Source organism: Anticarsia gemmatalis, chromosome 23, assembly GCF_050436995.1.
Source record: "Anticarsia gemmatalis isolate Benzon Research Colony breed Stoneville strain chromosome 23, ilAntGemm2 primary, whole genome shotgun sequence".
Taxonomy (NCBI): Eukaryota; Metazoa; Arthropoda; class Insecta; order Lepidoptera; family Erebidae; genus Anticarsia; species Anticarsia gemmatalis.
Window position 1 is genome coordinate 3,550,737 of NC_134767.1, and position 27,347 is coordinate 3,578,083.

The 27,347-nt window shown below is 33.6% G+C and overlaps 1 protein-coding gene across 1 annotated transcript in view; it reads left to right on the forward strand.

Annotated features, from left to right (window-relative positions):
• LOC142983173 (cell adhesion molecule Dscam2-like) overlaps positions 1-27,347 on the forward strand; it is a 93,695-nt gene that overhangs the window by 39,138 nt on the left and 27,210 nt on the right. The window contains exons 11-23 of the mRNA XM_076130055.1: positions 1,879-2,055; positions 6,198-6,342; positions 6,684-6,832; positions 8,141-8,306; positions 10,022-10,158; positions 11,408-11,560; positions 13,742-13,832; positions 14,213-14,295; positions 19,463-19,597; positions 20,147-20,299; positions 24,380-24,509; positions 25,538-25,722; positions 27,149-27,328. Of these exons, the coding sequence (XP_075986170.1) occupies positions 1,879-2,055; positions 6,198-6,342; positions 6,684-6,832; positions 8,141-8,306; positions 10,022-10,158; positions 11,408-11,560; positions 13,742-13,832; positions 14,213-14,295; positions 19,463-19,597; positions 20,147-20,299; positions 24,380-24,509; positions 25,538-25,722; positions 27,149-27,328 (1,884 nt within the window). The remainder of the gene's footprint in view (positions 1-1,878; positions 2,056-6,197; positions 6,343-6,683; positions 6,833-8,140; positions 8,307-10,021; positions 10,159-11,407; positions 11,561-13,741; positions 13,833-14,212; positions 14,296-19,462; positions 19,598-20,146; positions 20,300-24,379; positions 24,510-25,537; positions 25,723-27,148; positions 27,329-27,347) is intronic.

Below are 27,347 nucleotides of genomic sequence, written 5' to 3' on the forward strand. Positions count from 1 at the left end.
CGTCTTTAATTTGAAAATTTTAAACTTTTTTACATTGTCCAGCGGACAAAATTGTGAATCTAAACCAGTCTCAGATCCCCTTGAACACACACAAAAAATTTCATCAAAATCGGTCCAGTCGTTTAAGAGAAGTTCAGTGACATACACACTTACAGAAGAATTATATATATAAAGATGTTCAACAGTAGTTCTGAGTTTAGTAACGTGCCCGTTTTAATAGTTATAGCGCCCCCTTAATACATGAAACTAACATTATTAATGACGAAAAGTGGGTGTATTTCATACATCTTCTGGTATAACAGGAGTGTTATTTTGTTTGCATTTGCATATTATTATGTACATCTTAAAATTCTCGTATATACTATGTATCTACTCGAATCACAAGATATCGAATGTACAAAAAATGCGATTGTAGTAAAAAAGCATTATATTTAATTCAGCTCTTTGGTGTTGAAAACACGCTTGGTTATTGTAAAATGTAATGTGTTTGTTGCGGTTGAAACATCCGAAACGTTCAACCGCATAAGTTTTTGGTCAGACTTGCGTTACAGTTTCAGATTTATTGTATTTTTTGTAGGAAATATATATTTCTTGTTTTTGTTCGTACTTTTAACAAAGTAAAATATAAACTTTTTCTTTCTCGATCAGCAATACTGTTCAAATAGTATACGCATTCACTTCCTATGCAAATGGTTTATTAAGGCTTTAAAATTAAGCCTTAAATTAATGCTTATATAACAGATATTTACTGCATTTGAACTAGACAAACGTGATGGACTCTATCCTCTATCCTTCTTCTTCTATCATTTTGGGAGGACATATTAGTGCCCATGATCAGCATTGTGATATATTTGAGATCTTGTAGATACGTGCATCTGTGAGAGTATAGAACGAACGAAAGTTTGATCGAAATGATCACACAACTCATAATCTCGAGTGTTAGCGCAGTGGTTTAAGTCGCCACACCGATACTACTGCGTCGGGAGGTCGTGGATTCGCCTCCCACACGGAGCAATTGTTTCGGGTCTGGTTGAACTTTGTGTCCGTTGGCTGTATGGTTGTAAAAGTCCCCAGACAAGAGCAATTCTTAGTGCGGGAGATGTCTTTTTTAAGAGTAAGAGTTAAAAAGTAGTGTAATGATGATTCCCACTGATTTGGCGTGCCAGATGTATCGTCACTTTTTATATTGTATTTATAACGAAGGATTAAGCATACTGAAAAACGAACGGTCCATTGTCATCGGATTAACTTTTAATCCATGAAACATTCAATATAGTATACGATGGCTTTGGCGCATTTGAGCGTAATGTTTTCATCGCTTAGAGTAAAAAAACAATTTGAATATTGTCGTAGCAATATGCAGTTTTTGATTTAGTTGTTTTAGATGCTACAGATTTTCTTTGAACCATTATTACGCCGTAAATTATTAATATTAATGCTGTGATGGCAATAGATAATATATTAACATAGCATAGGGGAAAAAAACTGATTACTATTCAAACGTTTAAAGTAATTTCAAATATTTTTTAGTGCTTAACTTCCGATCCGCTTACGTTACGTGGTTACGTAAATTAGACGATTGTTTGACGGCAGGGAGAAAGATGAGACGGACAGGATTCCACTCCGTTCCGATATGTCGGCTGTGACCTTATATTATTTCAATTCTGACTTTTAAAAATACCTATAACTAGAATTGACAGCAAACAATATTTTGCGGTGAATACGTGACAGACAGACAGGCCGACTTTCACATCCATGATTTTAATATGAATACCCACTTTACAGTACTTAAAATACGGCCACGATCTATTAACTAAATTGTGGTACTTTTTTTTCCTTTGTAGTAAAACAGCATACTCATTTATTTTTCTTTTCCAGTTGTATCAGAATCCTGGCGGCCAGTCCTCGAAGTGGCTGGTGGGGGAGTACTAAGCCTGTCTAACGGGTCTCTCATATTTGATTCAGTGGCACTATCTGATGCTGGACTATACACGTGTCATGTGGAGAATGGAGTAGGAGAAGCGCTCAGTAAGACTGTGTGGATCTCTGTTAATAGTAAGTGCCTTTGAATTTGTTAGTTTATTTTTTAATCTTGGGAATATTGTGTCCTAGACTTTTGGAAGTAAGTGAAGCTGAATCCTACACCTAGACGCCGATAACTATTTTAATTTATGAAGAGTAGCCTTTAGTATAGTAGGTTTTAAATCAAAAAAATTGAGGAGACACGATATAAACCGAATGGGGAACCGAAAAAGTAGGAGGTTAAATTATTCTTAGGACTTAGATCAAAATAAATTTTCCATAAACTTAACTAAAAGTTCACCATTTATTTAAGCTAGGTCAATTAATGAATAATAAATACAGTTATATACATAATTTTCAAACGTGCCAATGTTTTAACACAGCAACAGCAGAAGTACATAGAGATATAAATAACTTAGAATGAAAACCGTAATTTGATCACTGACGACCCATTCTAAATTACCCACTACTCGAGCACTGAATCATTAAAAAAACGCAAAATTTCACATAGCAACGAAACCTCTCTAGTCTTCTTGATTTATCACACAGCAATAAGCAGAATTGGAACCTTAAGAGCAGAGTAATTCCCCATAATTTAGTTTGGACCTCAAATAATTCCTAGTAATTCTCGGAAACTTAATTTCCTCTTGAATCGTGGAACTCCTGAATTTAATTGACATGAAGTTTGCGTACATAATCATCTCTGAATGTCGGATATGAATATATTATTACGGTTTCACTGTAAATCAAAATAATGGAGAAATTTATATTAGGCAGTGATTCTCAATCTTGTGATTATAAACTAAGTGATCGCAGGAATCAAAGAATAAATCATATGTATATAACTGACTGAATAAAATATTGGTATTCTATTTTGGTATTCCAGAAGTTTGACAAAAGATTACCAGTGGCGGTGGTATTTAATGATAGCACAGAAATCGTTTCTACTTTTAACAAAACGAATGAGATCAAATGTTACTGCACATCTTGCCTTGATTATCATAAAAAATTTAGGCTAATTTACAGTCAATTGTGAATTGACTTTAGCATTGTTTTACCTACGTTTTTAAGTAGACGGGTTCACCATCACGGATTCCATGTTTCTGTGGTTCCATTAAAAGGTACTTATTTTTGTGTTATTACACAAGTCAATTTTACTGGGCATGTTTAAGGAATAAAAAGTTTAAAGTTTGAGAACCACAACCCGTAGAGATAAACGTTGAATACATTTATCATTGTTATTACAATTATCGAGGTTCAAAAGACAGACATAAGAAAATTGGGCTCTGTTCTGTTGTACATCGTTTGATGTTATAAAATATCTGAGAAAAGGTTCGTTGCTTGAAATTTTTATAACACGCAGAAATATCATATTTATTGGACTTTTTCGGTCTGACTGTAACGCTTTCTCGTCTAAACAGACCATCTAATTTTGAGGTGCCCCTAGCCAGTTGCGCTTATCAGTCGGTAAACAATCTGAAGCAACTGTTGGTTCGTTTATTCTATGAATGGGTGACCGCTTAGTGGTATGTGAGCTGGGCGTCTCCCGTCGGTCCCGGTGTTGCTCCCGTCGGCGTCGGTCCCGGTGTTGTCTACTACGATATCAGTCGTTTAGCGATGTCGTAGGCATATGAGGCGGCTTAAATAACTTTGACCCTAGGTTGACCACTAACCATACGATAAAATAAAATCTAATAAAATTTTGATATTGCAAAGGTAGCTGAAAACTCAGGATCATAGATACGCAGGCTACTTGAAACAAATATATTCTTTCTTGAATGATTACCAGCGAATTGAGCCATGCTAGTCCGCTAAGTAATAAATAAAATACGGTAATAACTGTTTCTTGACAATAAATCCTGCAGAGACGACCAGGTACTGTGTAAAATAATCCTTGCTTCGTACTACGTATTACTTGTTCACCGGTCGCTTTTTGTGGCGCTGTTTTTCAGATTTCCACTTTTTTGTAATAATCATGAAAGTTGTTTTTCAAGTTAGTTAAAAATAGTGTGTAACTGTTACTGGTCTATAACAGTAACGCATTTTGAAGTGATTTTTAACCAGCGGTTTGCGGACGTATGTCAGAGGATCCACGGCTTTGCCTTGGAAAATAGAAACGACCTTTTTTAGTAAGCCTATCAGTAAGCTTCAGCAAGTAACGCTGACTTTTCTTAGTAGCTTATACTTTTTTTTTTATTTTTCAGTGGTCCCTTGAAATTGTGTTCGATTCTCTAAGGATCTGCGAACTGGAATAGGTTAAGAAATGCTACTGTATGTTTGTTCTTATTCTACTACATTGATTAGTATTAATCATTCGCACATGGTTTTCTTGAGTCTCTATCTGTTTCCGAAAAAGCGATACTTTTATTTTGTATTGTATGTAAGGAAAGGCCTGCTCGTAAAGTGAAAATACCTACATTTCGAAAGTAGTCTTTAATATTCCGAAAGCGTAGTGAAATTAACAACAAAGTAATAACATTGAAAGTTTACAGTTTACATAATAATATCTAACATCCTTTAATTAAATCCGTTGAGAAGAAAGATTCCTATCTTTCCAACTTTGTTTTTCTTCCATTGCTTACTTCAAGTATTTAAATATAATAATAATGAAGGCAATATTATCATGTTAGTGAAAAGATTGGTTTTACTACTTTCCTTAGTTGACCCGTTATACATGAACCGTGTGTAATATAAGATAATAAAAACTTATTTTGAAATAACTAATCAATTTTTGTGACTTAGAGTCGTCAAAAATCTCTTTGATCATTAGTCCTGCCGTCGCCGTAGTGTCGCCTGCTCTCGCGCCTATCGTCTTAGATACCGTTACAGTGGACGATAGAGACGCAACAAATTTCTGCACAGTTGACTGGTGTCACTAAAACTGGCCACCCGCGTCGCAGGCGTAGGTATATTGACCAAAGGACGTTATTATATAGGCAACGTTTTATACAAATACCTCTTTGCATTTCCAATACAGCTTCCTAATACACTATTACTAAACCAGTCATAATTAGTCATTAGTGTTTTAGGCTAATTTGTCATTAGTTTACTAATTAAAGAGCGGATATAAGCTGCTATTTCAGTGGCTCTCGGATTAGTTAATATTTTATCAGCCGGCAATCGTCACTATTAATACGATTTATTCGAACGTCCGTTTCATGACCTATATTCATTATGTAAATGGAAATTATTCTTTATTTCATCGTGTTTTTATGTCAACTCGTTCGTGTCGAGGTTAGGGTAGTCACCGCGATATTACTGCGAGTGGGGTTGCAGATTTAGAATAGGAAATATTAATATGATCCATAAAAATTGTTTGGGGTGTAGTCGCACTTTACACATTATCGTTGTCAATATATATAATTTTTTTCTGTTATTGAGTCTCTGACTGACTGATAGACAACGCAAAGCTGAACTTATTGAGCATAGTAAGTTGAAATTTGATAAAGATTCCTTAAGAAATGTAGAGGAGTACTAAGAGAGAATTTTTGGAAGTTCCACCCCAAAGCGGGTGTAACTCTATGCGGTTAAAACTGTGGTCGTGTTTTATAAAATTCCACGTGCTTTTACGACAGTTGTTTGTGATAGTCCTAAATGCAAAAGTTAAAAAAATACCTAGGCCTAATAATACGATACACAAAGTCGTTCTTAATTAAGTGTACAGAATCGTAATTATACTTTGAGGTCTGCAAATGCAAAACGAACTGCGACAAACAGGGCACTGTGCCAAACACCAAATGATACAGTCGTATTTTGCCCATTTCGGTAATTCTGATATCGTGCATTGAATATCGGCCTTATAAGGATGTAAAGATGTTTATCAATAAAACATTACTGAATTTACATAATTTTTCCTTATACCTCTGAGTAGTAGACACGGAAGATAACATATTCTGGTCACTCAATAACGGCGCTATTGATTCATTTTTAGCAATCTTAATAACATATTTGTCACTTTATCATGAATTGCTTTGATTATTTTAAAAATATTTATCATAATGAGCAAATCGACCTCTCCCGTTATAAAACTTAACGAAAATAATGTAGTTCCATTGTTTGAAAGAGTACTTTTCTCATTGCGGCAAACGTAGCAAGGCATTTGGTTTAATAATATGTTCAACAACAGTTACAAATACCACACAAATTTATTATACTAAATAAGCATTTATTTTCAGAACCAGTGACTTTCGACGTTATATCAAGGAATATGACGGCAAAACTTGGACAGCACGTGACTATAGAATGCCAAGCTAAAGGAGACGATCCTATAAGAATTATGTGGACAAGAAATTCTAAACCTATTAATCCGCTAACGCAAAGGTAAAGTCATTTGACTAGAATAAGAAAAATTTGTCTTAATCCAGAAAACTTAAAACGTTGCCTTTTTTCAGTTGAATTCTTTATTACTATATTCCGTACGTTTTGTACCGAAATATTGACTAACAATATGATTAAATTAATAACAACTGTAGCCCACTGGTTCAGACTTTTCTTACGCCAGAAGTTCCACTGAAATAATATTTCTATATTTCACCTCCTCCTAAGTATAACTCGATGGGTACACAGCGTTGCTTGAATTCTGTAATCCGCAATGATAGTAATTTTTACAATACAGAAAGTTTTAAAAATACCAAAATCATTAACAGTCTAATTTTCCTCAGGGTTAAAATATCCGAAGCTAAAACCGACGATGGTATGACAAGTATACTAGAACTACTACAGACGGAGACGAGTGACGGTGCCTTGTATCAGTGCAGAGCTGGCAATCCGTTTGGAGCTGATGTGTTTAGCGTACATCTTACTATACTGGGTGAGTCATTTTATATAGTTTACTCTATAGTGTGATGTATTTCGTATATGCAATTAGGAAACTAACTTTTACCGTTAGTCTTATTATAAAATCAAGTTTGAGGATGTACGGATGAGAAACAAGCAAGATAAGTTTGTTAGGATCGTACTAACCCCCGGTTTCTGAGGTACATTTAGTTCTATTGAATAGCGTTTAAACTCATACGAAAACAACGCTATTAGATCGATAAACTACCGCCAAATATACTCAGAAACCAGGCATAAGTAGTGTTGTCTGGTCTCTGCTTACCCCTATAAGAAACAAGCGTTATGTTATATGCGCATTTTTTTAAGAAAACCGTGCCTGTAGCGGTTTTGCTACGAGTGTTGTTGTTAAAAGATTTTGATGTTAAAATGTTGTTTTGTTGATTTTGAGATCCGTGTTGTTGTATAGTCGATTACCTCTTTCTAAGAGATTATCCAGCTCCTCTTTATTCAGCTCATTATTAGCACCCGACACATTATTCCTCTATATACATAAGAATTCATAGACTTCAATGTCCATAACGATATCAACACATCAAAACCACATTACCATAATGACGCAATCCAATCAACACTGTTTGTTCTTCCTTCAGCATTACTCGCACATATTACGTTTTGCTTCTGTTCAAGTGCGTCTTGCCAAATGTGGTAATTATGCATTCGAACTGCTCCTATATCCTCTTGGAATAATTTATGATAGTCTTCAAGTAGACTAGGTTGTTAATGGAGATTGTCGAGTAAAGTACTGTTCTTAATAACGGTTCGATACGAATGGGTGTAGTAAATTTCACCTGGTTTTGCATTAGTGTAGTTTAAATACAAAGGTAGGAACGACAATGATAAAAGTTTAGGTAACACTTTTATTGCTTTTATAAGTGAGAATTCACAATTACTGCCGCTATTAAATAAGGAATGTTATAAGAAAGTCATATTGTATTTTTTTCCGACGACTACCCAAGCCCATCTATAACTTGAATATACTATCTTAAAGTTACAAATGTACTGTATTTACCTTAGATCGAGATATAACTATTACCCTGAAGTACCGGGTACAGTAGTACAGACTTTAAACAGACATCATTTATTTTCGAAAGATAACCTTAATTTTCGAAGGATAATGGCTACTCATGATCGACTTGGTTTAGTTCAAAACTTTCTGTATACCTTAGCCTGAACTTAGCTGCAGTGACCTTCACTTCTAATCTTACCCATTATTTTAGAAGCAAGACTGAACTAGGAAGATGGCAGTATTCTTATTTTCTAATTGAATGACACTTTCTTTTAGAACCTCCTACCCCACCAACGGATTTATCGGTGGACTCCATCAAGAGCCGATCAGTGAAGCTCTCCTGGAGAGACATGGCTCGAACCCTCGCTCAGTACTACAGTCTGCAGATCTCTAACAGTCAGAGATTGTCGTGGAATAGCGCTAAAGTTATCAATATTACCAGGTAAGTTGTCTTTGCCGTGGTCTATTTAATACGCATGTAAAAATTTACTGTCTTAAGGCAAGTTCATGATCTATTGTTGCAAAAAGCTTTATCCTAAAGTCTTCTAGTCTAAAGTCTTTGTTCCATAATATAAATAAAAAGGTTGCATGAAGCTTGTTATCGGACGTTGCAGAAAAACTGAACTTTATTGAAACTTACTTTCTAATTGGCTGCAGTCTTTTATTGATTGTTGTTTTATTATCGGCTATTAAGCATATCTTTTACGGGGTTGATGTTACACTCAGCATCCTTTGATAAATATTTAGAATGTTCTGTAAATTCATAACTTTTGAGTCTTTTTTTGTTATTTTCGAACGAGCTGTAAACAGACTCCTTAACACGTAACACAGTCTCTAGAGATCGGATCTACTAAAAGACTTTATTGTAAGATTTACTTCGAAACGAAAACTACCAGTTCAACATGAAACTTTATTCCAATTTACAAGACTACACCAAAGTTTATCTTAAAATACAATTCCAAACTTCCCCGTATGAGAAAGTATCCATGAATATGCAACAGAATACTGGAGGCAAAATAATCACGGCAGCTTATTTACTCAGTTCCCAGTACAATGTTATTGTTATAATAAGTTTCTTACGCTAAATATCTTTACAAGGCATTTACTTAAGATCAAAAGAACGTTTTTATTATGTTTTTTCCTCAAGACTGTTTGTGTAGCAACACGAAACTTTTGAAAGAATGTACCGTTGAGAAAACATTTGTATATTTCATGGAATTTTTCCACGGATTGTGTATTTTTTTTGTATCGTTTTTGTATAATTATTGTTCTTCTACTTGAAAAAGCTTATTTTAGATTTTTGAGTACTCGTGATAACTGCTAAGTTTCAGCCAAAACACAATTAAGACCTATTATGTATCTCAGTTGACAAGTATTTTAAAACCAATATACTGTTCATTGTTTTCTCTCTTAGAATACAGTGATTAACACGTTACGTCAAAGCAGCAATGTACTGAATAATGACTATCAGTTTGACATACACAAGTTGTCAACTGAGATATGTGATTCACGTACTGAGCATATTTTGCTCATATTATTATTTCACTATACTACTATTTTGAAGCTACCATACATTTGTTGTACAACACAATATCAAAAATGAAAATAATATGACCCGGAAATTAAACAGCACTCTCCGGGAACAAAAATAGCTCAGTTTTTCGCATCGCATGATTACTATATGAGTCTAATATTAGACGAGACTTTACATGCTCATGTTCCCTTGCATGTTTGACAGTTCGGTCAGATTTTATTGCCGTAGTTTTAAGCTGACTAACTAATAGTGTATCCAAAAACGAAACTAGTATGATTCGTCAATAATACACTTTTAAAATTCTCGCCTGTGTTAATTATCACAAAAATCCAAAAGCGATACTTGAGGGGCTATTTTGTCGATAAAATTATGTAAGTGTGACATTATTACCAAATTCTGAGAAGAATATCATCTACAGTTAAAGTGGACCTATAAAACAAAACACCCACGGTTCGCAATAAGCAATCAAAGTGTTAGAGTCGCGTAAAAGAGAGCAAACCTATTGTGAGATAACGCGGCGGACACGTTAGCAACCCCCCAGCTTTTATTATGTAAAAAAAGCCTAATAACACTTCGACTTCGATAATCAGAAATCGTGTAAAATAATGTTCTGTATAACCCAGGTTAGACGAGATCCGTCACACAATAGAAGTGGAAGACCTGCTTCCAGCAACCAGCTACACTGCACGAGTGGCTGGCGGAAACCAGGCAGATCTCAGCCATTACTCCACGCCAGTCAGATTCACTACTACTGAAGAAGGTAAGGCGGACTTCTACTTATGCGATAAACTTACTTTGTGAAAAAAGAAGATGAATAAATGAATTCGGTTTGACATATAGTTGGATGGTAAGTGGGACGGTTAGTTCGTTGATTAGATGGATGGTTTGTTAGTTATTTGTTTACATTTTTTGTAAAAAAAACGACATTAAATATTTTTGGAAGGTATGATAGATATGTGAACAAACTTGTATATTATTTTATTCCGGGAAATCTGTCCACGTGTATAGAATTACTGGCAAAAGTTTATGAACCACAAAACATTCTAAAATTCAGCATTGCATAACTATTAACTTAAATTAGGTACACAGGAATAAACGCATTTATACGCGATTTTCTTGACGTTTCGGCCCAGCGCACTAGCATCCAGTTTCCTACAAAAAGCGGAATAGCTACAAAAAGCGAATAAACAAAAAAAATGCGTCAAATTGAGAACGTCCTCTTTTTTCCGTTGTCGGTTAAAGATACTTGCATTTCTTGCCTCGCCTCATCAAATTCTAAGATCTTGTTACACTTGATCATGAAGCTAACTATTTCACAACAATATGAAAGCCTAACAACTATTCCCATATACACCCCGGGATTACAGCGTACAATAAACCCGTATAGCCATAATTGGCAAACTTGCCAGCCAAATTATTGACCGCATAATCGTTATTGCCGTTATAGATGTTACCAATACTGTTACAGTATATTAGTTGGCAATTGTTTTGGCCATGATATTGAGTATGTGATGTGGTGTAATGAGTTTCGACGATTTTAATAACGATATACTTTAACTGGGGATTATTTTTAACAGAATTTAAGATGTTAACGTTTTAAGATGCGTCCTTGGTAATGATTTCTTTCTATTCAGTCCACTTTTACTCACTGTTGGGTATAGGCCTCCCTCTCAGTACGATATTTTTTATCGTCGCATCCACTGAATAATGACTTAATAGCCGTTGTTGTTTTAATTGAACACATTAATTTTAATCATCAATATTATCTAATAGTTTGCAAAAATAGATCGTTTTACAATTGAAGTGTCGAACATCTTTCTTCTTTTCTATGTATCGATCGTAATGTATGTAACGCTGAAAACCTGACAACATTGATTATTATTTCTTTTAGTGATAAGTGAGTGTGGAAAGTGAGACATAATAACATGCATCTTAAAGTTCATCAGCAGTTTTAGATTCCGACTATGTAGATGCTACGACCATTTGAATAATTACCTTTTTCCCTCTAGCACCATCATCCCCACCACTAGGAGTTCAACTGGAACAGACAGAGTCTCCCGGAGAGCTTCGAGTGAGGTGGCTGCCGCCCCCCGCGGACAGTCACAACGGACTCATAGTAGGGTACCGATTGAAGGCTGTACCGCAGTTGATTGGAGTTCAAGGTGAGAATTATTTATTATCTTCTAGTCCTATACAAGTACAGTCAACAAGAAAAGTCGCTAAAGATCTCGAAATGTTCAAAACCTCTTGGCAATGTGATTTTGATATTTACTTTACAAAATTACAAAACATTTCACTAGTGTTGCTGTCTCTGAGGCATTTCCAGCGGTAGTTTATATGAGCTTAATCGCCATTGTATAGGTACGTAAACTACCACTAAATGTACCTCTTTAACCAGGGATCAATCTGGGGGCACGGAAGTGCCCCCGCAAGTCGAGCAAAAAAAAGCGGCACGGCCGTACCATCTTTTCTCGAAGCAATTCGGGCTATTTTTGACACCCCTATAATTTCGTTGTAGATAAAGCTAGAAGCCTGGATTTTCAGCATCCAATAAGTCATTGTATAAACACGGTATATTTAAAATTTCAGTCAATTTGAACCAGTAGTTTAAAAATGACAACTTATTAAAATTTTGAATTTTGTCACTCACTGATTCACTGACTCACTGACTCACCGATCATCAAAAGTCTAAGGTACTTCTAGCAGACTTAGAAGCTTAAAATTTAGAATACAAATAGGGTTTAGTGTCTTAATCATGGGAAAAATTTAATATTTTCTAATTTCGGTCCAGTTTTCTAAATACACCAACTGCAACAATAACTTTGTAATCCCATATAAATGTATAAGATTACAAGGTTACATTTGCAGTTAATCAATTATTATTACTGTAGAAAATAAAATAAATAGGTGTAAATAGGTACCTACTATATGAGGCATAACGGGAGGGGGTATAGGGTGGGTAAGGGTGTTTAGCCCATGAAACTGAACAACATTCCCATAGGAAAATATGTTGAATTATGAAAAAAAAACGTCTTTCCATACAAATTGGGCTTATATTTGCTTTACAAAAAGAAGTGAGATGCCATCAAAAACATTCTGTAAAAACCTCAAGTCTCGCCGTAAAAAGTTGTGAGATCTATATAATACCAAGTCGATAATCTATTTAGTCTCTACTTAAAGGACCTTCTGTCATAAGTTATTACGTATGTTCTTATCATGCCAATAAAAAAAAATACCTTTTTAAACAAATAGATCGACTTGGTCATCGCAAGAAAACACAAATTCGCCATTAACATTTCAGGAGCATTAACTTCTCGTCGTGCTGTGTAGTGTGATACATACTAATAATTAAATCATGCGATGGCCAGGTCGGTCTATTTGTTTTAAAGGTATTTTTTTTATTGGCATGATAAGAACATACGTAATAACTTATGACAGAAGGTCCTTTAAGTAGAGACTAAATAGATTATCGACTTGGTATTATATAGATCTCACAACTTTTTACGGCGAGACTTGAGGTTTTTACAGAATGTTTTTGATGGCATCTTATATTTTTTCCTGAATATTCGATATATTGTACATTACACATAATTCAGATTGTATGGTATAAAAAAGCGCAGTTTTTCATTATCTTCGAGATCGTGTTTAAATTTTAAAATACTTCAGTTTTGAATTTGTGTAATTTGATTGATTGACCATTGCATAAACGTCTTTTATTTCAATAAGCACAATCGAATACAAATTCGACTGTTGGAAATAAAACAGCTGCCCATAGCCAACTTATTTCTAAAGCAAGTCCTTGTAACTGTACTCTCTAGTGTTAAACTTTAGTAACTTCTAAAGGACTAAGTTTGTGGTAGAGATGTCGAAAAGTAAGACTTACAGCTTAATGTTCTAAAATAACTTCAAATAATCTCGTTTCCTACAAACCAGTAGTGTACAGTTGTGAGCACAAATAAATATACACTGTCATTTCCAATAATTGTAATTGTGAAATTGTTTATTTGAAGTCACGTAATAATTTAAAAGAATAACAATGTAGTGGAAATAGTATTCGTTGGTTATTTGGATACACGTGTAATTTTTCGTAATATTATTTCGTTGCTTAGCAAGTAAGAAGTTTGGTATATTTTTTTATGTACAAGGTTTTATTATCTTATGAATGTACCTACTAGAAGATAAAACGCGTTTTGGCTTCCAACGTTACAACGCTTCACTCGGAACTGCTAGTAAGGCCTGTATACTTTGTATATTTGTGCTCACGACTGTACCACAATTTCTATCCACGTAGAAAGTAAAGAAAACTTTTTGTCGTGTGCTCAAGGCTTTCTTTTTTGTTTTAGAAACTGAAGAAACGAGTGATAAGACAATAAAAACAGCTTCACTTTACGCGAAACAAGAAACTATTGTTACTGGTCTACTAAAAGGAGTCAGGTAAAAACATCCCAAACACATTTTTTTTCATCTTATGTAATTTCGTAATTGAATCCTAGGCCTGTATACTACAAATAATATTGCATAAGACTGCTGCACAATTTTACTAAGTGTGGTCTTAGAGATATACTAAAAGACAATATTTCAAAGTTATTAATAAATCAATCGATCATCTTATAAAGGCATCGACGGATAGTGAAACTAATAAAACAATATTAATCAGTAGTTCTTATTACACCAAAAGTTCGATTAGCAGTCAAATAATAGCTTTCATTTACCTATATCTAATCGCTTTTTTCAACAATTACAAATAGCATCCTAAAATATTTGAGAATGGATTTAAATAGTCAAAGATCTTACTTGGTTTTTATTTCATTAAGGTATGCGGTATCAGTAGCTGCATTCAACAGTGCTGGATCTGGACCATATTCCGTTCCACTGTTCCAAGATACTCGGGAAGGAGGTAAGCTTTTAGTTTATTATAACATTTTTACCAAAAGTGACAAAAGTGACAATCTTACATTTTGTAGAGAAGTATAAACCCTTGTAAACTGTCGGGAAGGGAAAGATAAAGACTTATAGCATGTACTGGAACAGTAAATATGCTGACTCATTAATAATATGCAATAATAAACCACCTATAGAACAATTAATGATCGTGTAGTCCACTTAAAGTGATTTCAGTTCTGATTGCATTGCGTCTGTGACCAATAAAAGATTCCCTAACTCGAGGCGAATACGTTCATCTAATACGTTTTATTATTTTAAAGAGTAAAAGTAAAACCTTCTAAAATTATCTACCATTAAACATTCAAAGAGATTTTATCTCAATCATTTTAAAACCTTACGTAAACACATTAAAATAGATTTACATTTACACATTTTATTGTTACCATTTTGTACCCTTTCAAATTGTTTCTACTAACCAAAAATCAACTTGTACTACTAAAATAAACCTCGATAAAATCTCTAAGGTTTTTCACTCCAACTGTATTTTTTCAAGGGTACTTTCCAATTCAAATTGTAGGGTAAGTAAATAGATTTGATCTAGATTCCAATCCTTTTGGAGAATACAAGCTGATGTAAAAGTATTCTGTTCTGTTGTAGCAATTGATAAGGCACGAATTGTGTGTTTGTAAAGTTTACAATATACTATAGTCTAACAAATTAAGTCCTGAAATGAATGATTAATCTTGACTACAATCAAGAATTCTGTGTATTTAGAAAATATGCTATCTATATCAAGCAGCTTGCATGGAACTCTTCTAAGTTATTGGACTATACATTTTTTTGACAGTATTTACAGAGACGTTGTCTCCATCTAAATTTGAACCTAGTACAGACGTTGTTTTTAAAATGAAATAACTGCTTTTGGCTACACGTGCAGCCGTCATACAGAACTGAAACTGAATTGTTTTTCTTGATACGAATAAGGTTTCAATTAAACAAAAAATCGCGATGTGATAAATTATATCAAGAGTAAAAATATTTTTGTCCAAGACCCTACAAGCTAGTGTCTTATGAACAAAATTAATTCATCAACTCAATCGACTAGAGGCAAAAAATAATATCGTTCTCGAATAATCAGCCTCACTTAATCACCCAAATCCTTAATTAGCGATCTTTCTAGAACATTCCACAATTTTATCTACCATCAAGTTATCAACTATGTAAATTGGGCCGACTCGCCGTACAAACTTGTTCGCGTAAAGTTTTATCGCCTGAATTAACATCAGTTACTTGAACGTTGTTGTTATAATTAGTATCTACGTTTACACCTTCTTGAAGCTTGTTTTGAGTTTTATGGAAGGGTTAATGGAATGGTTGAGAAGATAGTATGTTTGTATTGTATTAGAGCTTATAGCACTAGGGCAAAGATAACTCATGGTTAAACTGAGAATAATCAACTCTGTGGAAATGTTGAATGGTGCTGTGTCACTTGTTATAAATAATACACATACATGATAATCGTTTGTTTCCGGTTTGGATCTGCTTGTATATCTTTTAAGTTCCTCAAAAGTACTTAGACAATCCTTCAATGAATAAAATATTTATCACTTAGCAGAACATTTAGTATTGAGGAAATAATTAAATTAAACTGAGGGTTCATCCCTGCCATATTTAAAGTTTTCAAAATTTTTTTTAATAGGCATAGCTTTCTACTTTTTGTTCAGTATCAATTAAACAGCGATAAAAATACCGATATGAAAATTTAATTATTGTAACCACATAATTCTCTATTTATTCAATAAATGAATAAAATACCACCGAAATACCAAAAGGTCAATAACATCCACTATTATATAAAATAATACAAGCTTTCCAAAAATAAAAGTTGAAAGCGGAATATTAAAAAATTCACGCACATTTTTCTTTTGTTTCATACAAAAAGCTATTTATAGAGGCGAAGGCACTCCAATAATGTTTTGGAGCCCATTCAAAAAATTACAGGTTCAAATTTTACGTAGCTCAATTATTTCGGTAACTTGATGTTTTATTTATTAACCTTTATTTATAGGCCTTGTATGAAAGTTGACGAAATGGAAAAAGATTTTTTAATTACGCTTCAGTTGTTGCTGGCAGATTTTCTTTGATAGTCCTCTTGTCGCTTCTGATAAGACAACTGACAGTTAAAAAATGTGATGTATTTACATCTATACTAATATTATAAAAGCTCATTTTACCTTATTTGTTGCTATTATAAAGAGAAAATGAGAATTTTGTACCTGTTATGAATGTAATATTAAGGTTAATCGCAAAGCCAGAGCAAGTTTCGCAAAAAAGTCTCATTATTTGGAAAAAAGTACAATAAATATATCAAATAGACTTTGTACCAAAAGTCGAGAAAAAACCAGAACTGGTTTATAGGCCCAGACCTAAAGAATGAAGAAACACCAAATAAATATCAACTTGTCCAAATAACGATTTTTTTTTAAATAAAGGTGTTTTTAAATTACATGTGGTAACAAATATTTTTTGCTTGCCAAGCTTACAAGCTTGTTTGCGAGAGTACGCTCTTAACATATTAAAAAGATAAAAAAATAATACCTACCCAACATTCATAATTACCTTTTCTTTAAATCTCACATCTTATGCCCCGTTTCTGAGTACATTTCACGGTAGTTTATCTATTCAATAGCGTTTTTTTATAATAATTATGAGTTTCTACGCTATTGAATAGATAAACTCCCGTAAAATGTACCTCAGAAACCGGGGGTTACAAACATTACTACACTCAAAGTAACTATCTATTAACTGAAACAATATATCCAGCTTATAACAGTTTCACTTGTAATGAACTAAATACCACTTATAGGCGTACTCATAAACAGGAAAATATTCAAGTACGTAGTTAAGAAGCAATTGCTCTTTCAAGTACTCGCCCTGTTTCGTATCGTCTTATTTATAAGCTTTTTGCTTGTATCTGTGTTAAAAAATACATAATTTTCTACAAAATGTAGTTAAATGGACATAATTATTACTATCGTTACTTATAATATATAGATGTAAAAGTTTGTAAATTTATTAGTTAGTTAAAAGCGGCTGGGCAGATTTGGTTGAAAGATATACGTTATATCTGCATTAACACGTATTTGCACTTATTAATTTATAAATAGTTGGCAATAATCCATGCGAATGAGTTCGTTTTAATTTTTTTTAACGCCAAACCAAGTGAACCAATTTAGATTATAGAGGTTGTTCGAAACAGTTGTAATTGAATCTGTATAACCACTGCAACAAAAATTAATAAAATTCCATAGAATTTTCCGGGAAAAAAATATTTCGAAAAATAAATAGCTCAAACGAGTTCTTGACAGTTTTCTTAACAACTCAAGATTTTTGCCGTCGGATGTTCATTCAACTTTGTTTAGAACAAAAGTTGAAAGCATTTTAACCTACGCCTGTTATTTTACGTCGCCTTTGTACGTACAGTACAACAACTTAGTAGAGAGCTTGTACAAATTTAGATTTTAATTAACTAGCTAACCACCCGCGGCTTTGCCCGCGTGGAATTTCACCCCATGTGGAATTTCCGAAAATCCCCTCTCTTTTGCACTTCCTAAGGAATCTTTATACCACATTTCAACTTCTTATACTCGGTAGTTTCAGCTGTGCCTTGACAGTCGGAAAGTTAAAAAATTTGATGATTGATAATAATTATGTGTATTTCCAAAATTAAGTAGTTGTATCAGGTCACCATCAGGTGCATAATCCTGCCGGTCGCTGAATATCTGAGTCTTGTATATTCTGCCAGCCGCGAATCTTATACACAAGGTTCACTACTAAGTTGTTAGACTATAATTCTCGTAAAATTACGGACGAATAGAAGTATTCTAGTGAAACAGAATTTTAGTTGCATATTTACTTTGACGTGAGTGAGCTGCTAATGGAGCTTGCTTTATTCGTATGTAGTTTAAAGTAAAATTCTTTCACAAGAGAGCTCCTAGAATAATGTTTTTACATTGCTCTAGAAATAATATGAGAAAAGGGTGTATATGGTAATTGTTTTTTAATTTTGTTATTTTTTGGTATAAAATAAGAAATCTTTTGAGTATCCGTGGATTCCATGATCGAGATTGATCAAATGGTTTAAAATTTGAATACAAATTTAGTTAATGTAATGATCTACACATTTCTTGAGTAGAACAGTCCCTAACCGACACTTAGCCCACGTGATAAACTCAAGGTTTAAACCCTTCCTCGTTTGAGAGGAAACCCTTGCCTAGCAGTGGAACCGTTAAGGGTTCAGTAAAGGACTTATACAATAATAGACTGCTTACATAAAACTATTTCTGGCTGAATTAAAGTTTTGGGGAAAATCTGCCACAAATTAGTTATTCCACAAAATCTCGCCTCCACCACACTTCCGTTACCACAAATTTCTTCAGTAACAAACTTTAAATAATTACTTCACTCCTTTACAAAAACACTTGAAATTTAAAGCACGCAATAACAGAATTCTCGTATTTTTGTTTAAACAAAAACTTTGTCTACAAGAGATACATTATTCGGAGCAAGCGTCATAAATTCTGAGATGTTGTTCTTGAGAGTTTGCGTTCTACACAAAAGTTTAAACTAATTACCATTGCTGTTTTGCTAGGAAACGACTCAACTGATCTCCATATGTATGAGTTAATGAAAACAGGGATTAAAGAAAATGTTTATGTTTTAACGCTTCGATTGTTTGTTATTATAATTGAGAAGAGCTGCTGCATTGCGTATTTTTAATAAATGTAGTTAATATTTTATTAAGAGTACTCACAGTAACTAAAAGATTTATGGACAATACAAACCTACTGGGTTAAGCAACTGCTGGTGTGGATAATCCATATATGGGTTGCAATAATTAAGTACCTAAATAATAGCGCTAAAAAAATATTGGAAAGCAAATAAACAATTTCGTCTTGATTTTTATTAACTAGATAACACTTCTGCAACGTCAAAAGCCTTCACAAGATTTCAACCACCTTTGGCGCTAGGTTGGACGAACTTGATAAAAAATTACTTCGTGATCCATCAATCTATGTCTTTTTAATGTCACACCTAGCAACTTGACTAAGACGCTCAAGTTTTTAACTTAAATCTTCAAATAGAATGTCTTTTCTCATTTTCCTTTTTCTTCCTCTTAGCTCCAGAAGAAGGTCCATCATCAGTAGAATGTGGTGGTGTGACGTCAACAGCGTTACGCGTGAGTTGGCAACCGATACCTCCACACAAACAAGCCGGAGCACTCATTGGATATACTGTGTTATATGCTGCTCAAGGTAACTACTAATGTAATAACTAAGATTTATTATACAGAATACGCTCCCGTGATTTTTTTGACACTTTTCTATAAAGTGACGAGAAACGAGACGACTTGATTTTATAGAAAAATTCTATGGAAGTGAAATGAACCACTGTCCCTGAATATTTTGTTTTAATTTTCAATTGTTTGGGCTTGCCTTTTATCAAATGATTAAAATAACATGTACTCTTTATTACGCACATTATAATCCTAAGTGTAATGTAGAGATATAATCATATTTGTACAAAAATACTCTACAACGTGACACAGAGTCTTACCTTAAAACACTCTCACCCAAGCATTCACTTTATTTACATAATTCAGTTACTCTCAACGAAGTTACAAACAGCCCGACAACTCAATTCACCATCTCTATTTATAGTCTCGTCTCAAACTGGAAAACAACTCTATATTAGCATTATTTCAATTCCAATGATCACATTGTCAAACAAACTCAAACTACAGAACTCTATGTAACTCTACCTTCAAAGTAATATCAGGCTCTATCATTATGCAAATCCTGCAGGTCGACAATGGTTGAACTCTACATCACTCGTGACGGAGCTACGGCTACAGGGACTCTACAAATTTACTAACTACACGGTCAAAGTGGCCGGCTTTTCTAACTACGGCCTCGGTCCCTTCTCGTTCCCTATTGTCTGCTCGACTCTACAAGATGGTAAGTTGATAGAGACGATTTTTTAAGTTCAACGAACCGTAAAATGGATTGTGTATAGCCTTATTATAAGTTCTTATTAGATTTAAAGTCCCGAGGCAAAAAAAAAGTGTTAAGTATAGATTTGAACTGTGAAATAATGCGTCAGTGTACTTTATTGTAATTTTTTTTAATGTGTATGCATCTGTGTGTTCGTGATTATCTGTAAAATTGTAACTTTCAAACTAAAATATTAATTTTGATGCAGTTTTTGTTTCCTATAGCAATGATCAGGGAAGATTTATTTCAGCCTAACTTCTAAAGAAACTTCTTGGAAGGGTCCTTAAAAAGCCTGACAAGACTGCATGTCACTTTATATTTATAGACATACTTTGCTGTTATTTCAATTATATATCTAACACAATGTTATTAAAATTTTCATTTTGTATTACTATTTATACAAACATTGACCGAACCGTGGAAATGGATTATGCACATAGCTTCATGATAAATCCTACCTGAAGTTTTTATAACTACTCGTTGCTAGAGAATAATAGAGTAATGTAAAAATGTGACCTACTTTGCAACAGCTACTGTAGAGGTAGAATACGATTACAGTGTTATTTATTCAGAATTTTACGTAATATTTTTAAAACGATTTAAGTAAAGATAATAATATGGTATCGTGTTTGAGTTGCCATTTGAAGTTTTTTTTAACTTATTACTTTTATTCTCACTGCTGGGCTAGGGTCTCCTCCCAAACGAAGCCCCTAGTGTCAGGCCTTGAGTCCACCACGCTGTCTAAGATATCAAAAGACCCAATCTTTTGATATCTTATGGATTGAAATTATAATTTTAGCAACTGCATGGAACTATTTTCCCACCAGGAGACACGGCGTTTTCATCTGACAGTTATTAAATTTTTAGGTACAATTTATAGTGGTCTAGTGTAGATGTGTTCACGATTTGAAGGATTTATTTATGAATTTAGTAACTCAGATGTAAGATTGAATTTTGATAAGTACTACATTTCAATGATGCTGGTGATCGCAGATTCTCAATAATGTTTTTAGATTTCCACTGCATTAGTAACTAGTATATTTCCAACTTATATCTATTACACTACTTATCTTTTAAAGGCCTATTTTAAACCATTGTAATATTCGCGAAAGGAAAACCAGACTAGACAAGTAATTAAACCAAAATAATATTTTTAAATTCTACAGTACTAGCTATCCGCCCACACTTTCCCCGTGTGGAATTTACTCTCTTTAGGAAGAAAATTCCAAAAATCCTTTCTTAGTGCTCCTCTACACTTCCTAAGGTATCTTCATACCAAATTTCTTTTTACGCTCAGTAGTTTCGGCTGTACGTCACCCATCAGTCAGTAACTCAGTAAATAAAGAGTTTTATATATAGTAGTTATGTTTTATCGACCATCAATGCAACTGAACACCCCATTATAATAATAACATACATTTTAGCGTACACTAGGCACGTAATTATCATGCATGACCAGTACTGACCGGCAAAATACACGGTCTCTAAATAATTACGTTCTATGCCTCCATTGTGAGCGAATTAATTACCATTTCATTTTCAATATGGCCGCTCTAATGATCGCATCATTTATGTATGTTTTTCGATTGTTTATTGAATGAGTTGTTGAAAGTTTAGTGGATGTTTTGATACCTTTTTCTATAAAAACTGTAGGCCTCCCGGGACTTTCGAGTGGGCCTTAGTTTTTTCCGTTTTCAGGTCATTTTTGTTGCTGTTCCACCCATATTAGTCGTAACGTGATGCTATAATATGGCCTATGTCCAGCAGAGGACTGCGATAGGCTGATTGAGATTGATTGAGATTGAGATATAGCCAACAAGCTTTCAATTTTTTTTTTTCATTTCATACCAATAAAAAGAAGCCAGTAGTTCCAGAGATTACCGCGTACAAACGAACTGTCAGCTGTTGGTAGATAGATAATAACAGAGTTTACAGTCAATTTTCATATTTTTGTGTGGTATAGCTATAGGTATAAGTGCACACAATGTCCGAAATGAAGAAACCACTACAAATATTATCGAATCATAAGTTGAAATAGTGATTTGGATATTCATTTTAATAAGACTTCGATTAAATTGATAAAATGAGAACGTTGTGTCTTGCGTAAAATTTCCGCGAATTCGTCGTATAGAATCTCATAGTTATAAAATCCAATCAACAGCTTTATTTTATGAAAATAGACTTTCAAATTCTCATTTACCATTTCATAACACTAATAAAAGTATATAATACTTATTATACGAGTGATTTAACGATGTTGCCCGCGTAAATAATAAACATTTTATGATATTTGGGGTCGCAAGAGTAAAATTTTAACGGTATATCGATGTTGCCGTTTGCTTCAAAAGACCCTGACAAGTTCCATTAAAATTATGAGTGTGATGTATTATTTACAAGGTTTTATTTTACTGGCAACATTGTATACTGGAATGTATGAAAATGTCGTTAATTTTGAAAAGTAATGGGTTTTTAAACAACTGTTTTGGTGGTATGCAATGAATATCGGTACTCACGATCACGTGATAAGAAAATCGTTTCCATATTAGGTAAAATGACTGTCTATTGAACTGAAGTATTGGAATTTTCCCAGTAAATTCAAATCCCAATTATGTTGGTTGGTTGTTTAAGAGTTCTCATTGAATTGAGGTCGTAATAAATAAATCAGCTTTACCAATACTAAAAGATTTTTCACTTTAAGTATTTAGCTGAGAAAAACTATTAAGATATTTTTCTTAAACTTGTTTGATACCAGTTTCAGTGCACAAAACCGTTAACAAATCTATCTAAACAATTTCATACAATTTTCTGGATGTGAATATTCAATTCCGATATTGCAAAGAACGATAATGTATTATTCAAACGAATTTATCTATACGTGTGGGTGTCAAATATATTACTTGTATGCCCAAACGTATTGAGAGCCGTAAACGTTCTCTTATTTAGTTTATATAAATAGTTCCTGAAAGGTCAGCTTCTAAGTAGTGTCAATTTACTTTATTCTAAGTAAAATAGTTCTCACATTTTATGTGCTACTTTAACACCGCCCACTAAAGACTTGAGTTATGTGTGGATTCAAAATATTTATCACTTGTTCTAATCGGTGATAAAAAACATCGAGATGATATCTTATTTACGTGTTCTGGAACATTAGCTTAACTGATTGAATCCTCTTTCGTTACGGCATAAACTTCTCTGCCTTGCGGGCTTATCATGTATCTCAGTTGACAACAAGTGTACTTCAAATTGATAGCCCCTATGAAATACATTGCTGCTTTGAAATTATGTGTTGATCACTATATTTTAAAGGAGAAAACGATGTACAGCATTGTGGTTTTCAAATCGTTGTCAACTGAGATACGTGATAGTCCCCCAGGGGACAAGAATTTCTTAGATTGCCTTCTTTTCTACTTAAAAGAGAGTCTATTAGTAAACTGTCCGTTAACTATAACTCTATTTAAACGGGTCGTTCATTAAAATATTTTACTGAAATGAAATATAAATATTAAAAGTTTATTGAATTTCCTAGAAAACGATTTATTCATTCGGAAGACTTTACCCGGTAGTCATTAACTTGCAGATTGGACGATGATAAAATGATTGATTGATTTTCGTTTATGATTAAAATATTGCAAAAATCTGGGAAACGAGTGATGGATGAATAAATACCAGAATTTCTGGAAGGACCCTTCGAATATCCCCAAAAAATATTATTTTCTTGCATTTATTTATTTTGGTACAGGAAACAAACATTAATAAAGTAAAAACAATAGTCTTATAAAATGAAGTTACTAATGATTTTACCAGTAAAGTTTATAATGTCATCAAAAACATCCTGTAAAAAACCCCAAGTCTCGCTGCTCATTCTCTCTGCCGTAAAAAATTGTGAAATCTATGTAATATCAAGTCGATTAATCTATTTAGTCTATACTTAAAGGACCTTCTGTCTTAAGTTATTACATAAGTTAATATCAGGCCAATATTCAAAATATAGATAAGTTATATGCTTCGTATTCCTCTTTTTAATGATAATTTTCTCTTCAATAGTACCAGAAGCGCCAGCAGAAATAAAGCTACTATCTCAATCTTCAACCACTTTGTTGGTCAGTTGGAAAAGACCAAGACAGCCGAACGGAAGACTCCTGCATTATACCGTCTACTGCAAACCTACGGCTAGGTAAGAATATCTTTGCTAGATTTTAGGTACATATATATTTTGCGTGTATACTACATTAGTTACCAACGGAAGGTAACAAGCCACGGTACTAAGGTAAGAGTTACATGTTGTGGTAGCAAAGCAAGAGAATTTTATGAACTATTACTATAACTTTAAAATTCAGTAGGCTGAATGGAGACGAAGGTTCTTCTATAAGTGCTGCAACTATATGCGAGTAAAAATGGTAATAATAATAACTCGTAATGTCTGTAAAATTGTTTGTGTTTTCCTAGGATTTTAACGATAAAATTAACCGACTTGAAGATAAACAACACGTATACTAACCTTATGAATCATAACTTTTAAACTGCATTGCATATTTACTATCTAATTTCAAGAATTAACGCGAACTAGTGCTCATTCGCGACGGCGAGTGTAAAGCCTAAGTTAAAATATTTGAAAAATTGATTTTTTCTGCTCATTTTGTACTGCAGTATACCAAATTGTACGTGAATAAATATTTTAGTCACTTTAAGCGTGTGAATGGCAAAGATGCCCTTCGTTGTATTTATTTAGGTTTGGTCCAAACGTTATGGTATTTTCTCACACCAAACATCAAGGGACACTTGCGAAAAGGTCATGTCGAAAGTGATCTTTTTTCAGGCGTAAAGTGTAGACCGGAGACGCTATAAATATAAAACCCGCCGTAGACATTTTATTATAGAATAATATAATAACATGTTTTTAAAATTGATATTAAAATAATATAACGAAAATGTTTGACTGCTAGCTCACGAATTACACACTCACTTTAGTCTAGTCTAGTCTAGTCTCAAAAAGAAATGGTTAATTTGCTCTTAAACAATTACTAACCGTCTTTCAGTTTACAATTAACCCTGCTATGCAGCACTTAATTGGAATTTTGAAACACCAATCTCAAAATAAGTTAAATTCTTATGTAACTAAACTACATTTACTTCTCTTGATAATCATTTGCTACTAATATTTTGCTCTACGACAAAACAGTAAAAAAGTACCATTATTCCCAGCAACGACGGGCCCCAAGCCATCAGAGTGGACGTCCAAAGTACTACAGAAGCCTACGAAAGGTCACAGACCTTAGAGCTGAAAGGTCTGAACGAAGGTCGTCAGTATGACGTGTGGGTGACAGCTAGTACTGCCGTCGGTGAAGGGCCTGAAAGTAGGAGAGTTACTAATACTAATTCTCCTAGAGGTAAGTTGTTATTAGATCAATAATCGCAATTTTATGACGTTTGTGACAGATATTTTAAGTCGTTTTATTCGCAAAGTAATGTTTTTCCAAGATAATGATAACAAATGATGAGTTAATTGTCATATTTTTTTTTTAGTTCTTTTCACATATGTATGTATATTTTGGGTCAAGTTTGTCGCAATATCTTTTTTTTCTTGACATAAAGTTAAATAATGATAAGTTAATTGCTATTTCTATTTTGTTTTTTTTTAATAAGAAGTTTTAGTAGGACTAACTTGCACATAGCGTGCAGACACCGATAGTAATATGACAATATATTATGTTTCCGTAACTTTACGTAGCACTCAGTACATAATAATATATTTATTTTGTAATTTTATACACGGATACAACTACAACAAATTATGAAAATTTATTGTGACAAATCATTAAGCAAAATTACGTAACCTAACATCATTTTGGTACCGCAAACAAACAGAAAATAAAAAGACGATAATTGTACGAAAAAGGAAGCAATATGTCATTGATATCAGCAAAATGTTGTACAAAATAATATCAAAATTCAGCAAAATTATGTTCAAAGCAACCTTTTACAAATGGATATTTAATGACGTAGGAACCTTGAACAGAATCTTGCAAATTGCTTTCTTTACAAAACATTTCGGTGTCAATGTCATGAGAAAAGGCTTCATGCTATTATTTCATTTTATCTTAAGTCAAATTAAAATAACTCCCAAGAGTAAATTCTAAAGTGAAAAATAAATATAAAAGCCCACGTAAAAGGTTCGGCTCTAATTTCAGGGCATATACTTTTAGCTTTTTATGCTTATATTTGAAATTAATTATCTCTTAAGTAAACATAATCATGACGCAAAGTAAATAAATTGCTCAAACCATTAACTATACGCGGCAAGGAGTACGGAATTTTTATTTTTTTCTTTTAAAAAGACAACTCCCGCACTAAGAATTGCTCTTGTGTCGTGGGAACTTTTACAAACATACAAACAACGGACACAAAGCACAACCAGACCCGAAACAATTATTTGTGGATCGCACAAATAATTGTCCCGTGTGGGAATCGAACCCACGACCTCCCGTTGCAGTGGTATTGGCGTGGCGACCTAAACCACTGCGCCACGGAGGCAGGCAAATAATTTAGTACTAGAAATTCCGGCTATGCCAAAACAGTTTAATCTTTTATTGATCTATACTATAAATTGTATCGCGAAATTCTTAATATTTCACAATTTAACCTATTCTAAGATTGAACAGCAATAGCAGACAACTTTCGAGTTTCATATTTAATAATATAGTAGGATTGCGTATTTGCGTTATTTCCCATATCCCTTTATAGATCTAAAAAACTTTACTACTCAGAAAACTTAAACAAAACAACAACAAAGTTATAGTTAAGGTTTTATTTCAGTGGTAGCCGGAGTAGCTTCTTTAGGTGGAGAAATTACTGTAGCCGTTCGGAACTCCTTACTGCTTGAATGCCGAAGTGTTGGTATACCACCACCGAGGACTGTGTGGTACCATAACCAGAATATCATCACGCATCATCCCAGGTTTACGAGAAACAGAGATGACAGCTTGCTGATTAAAAGTAAGTTTTATTTAATATA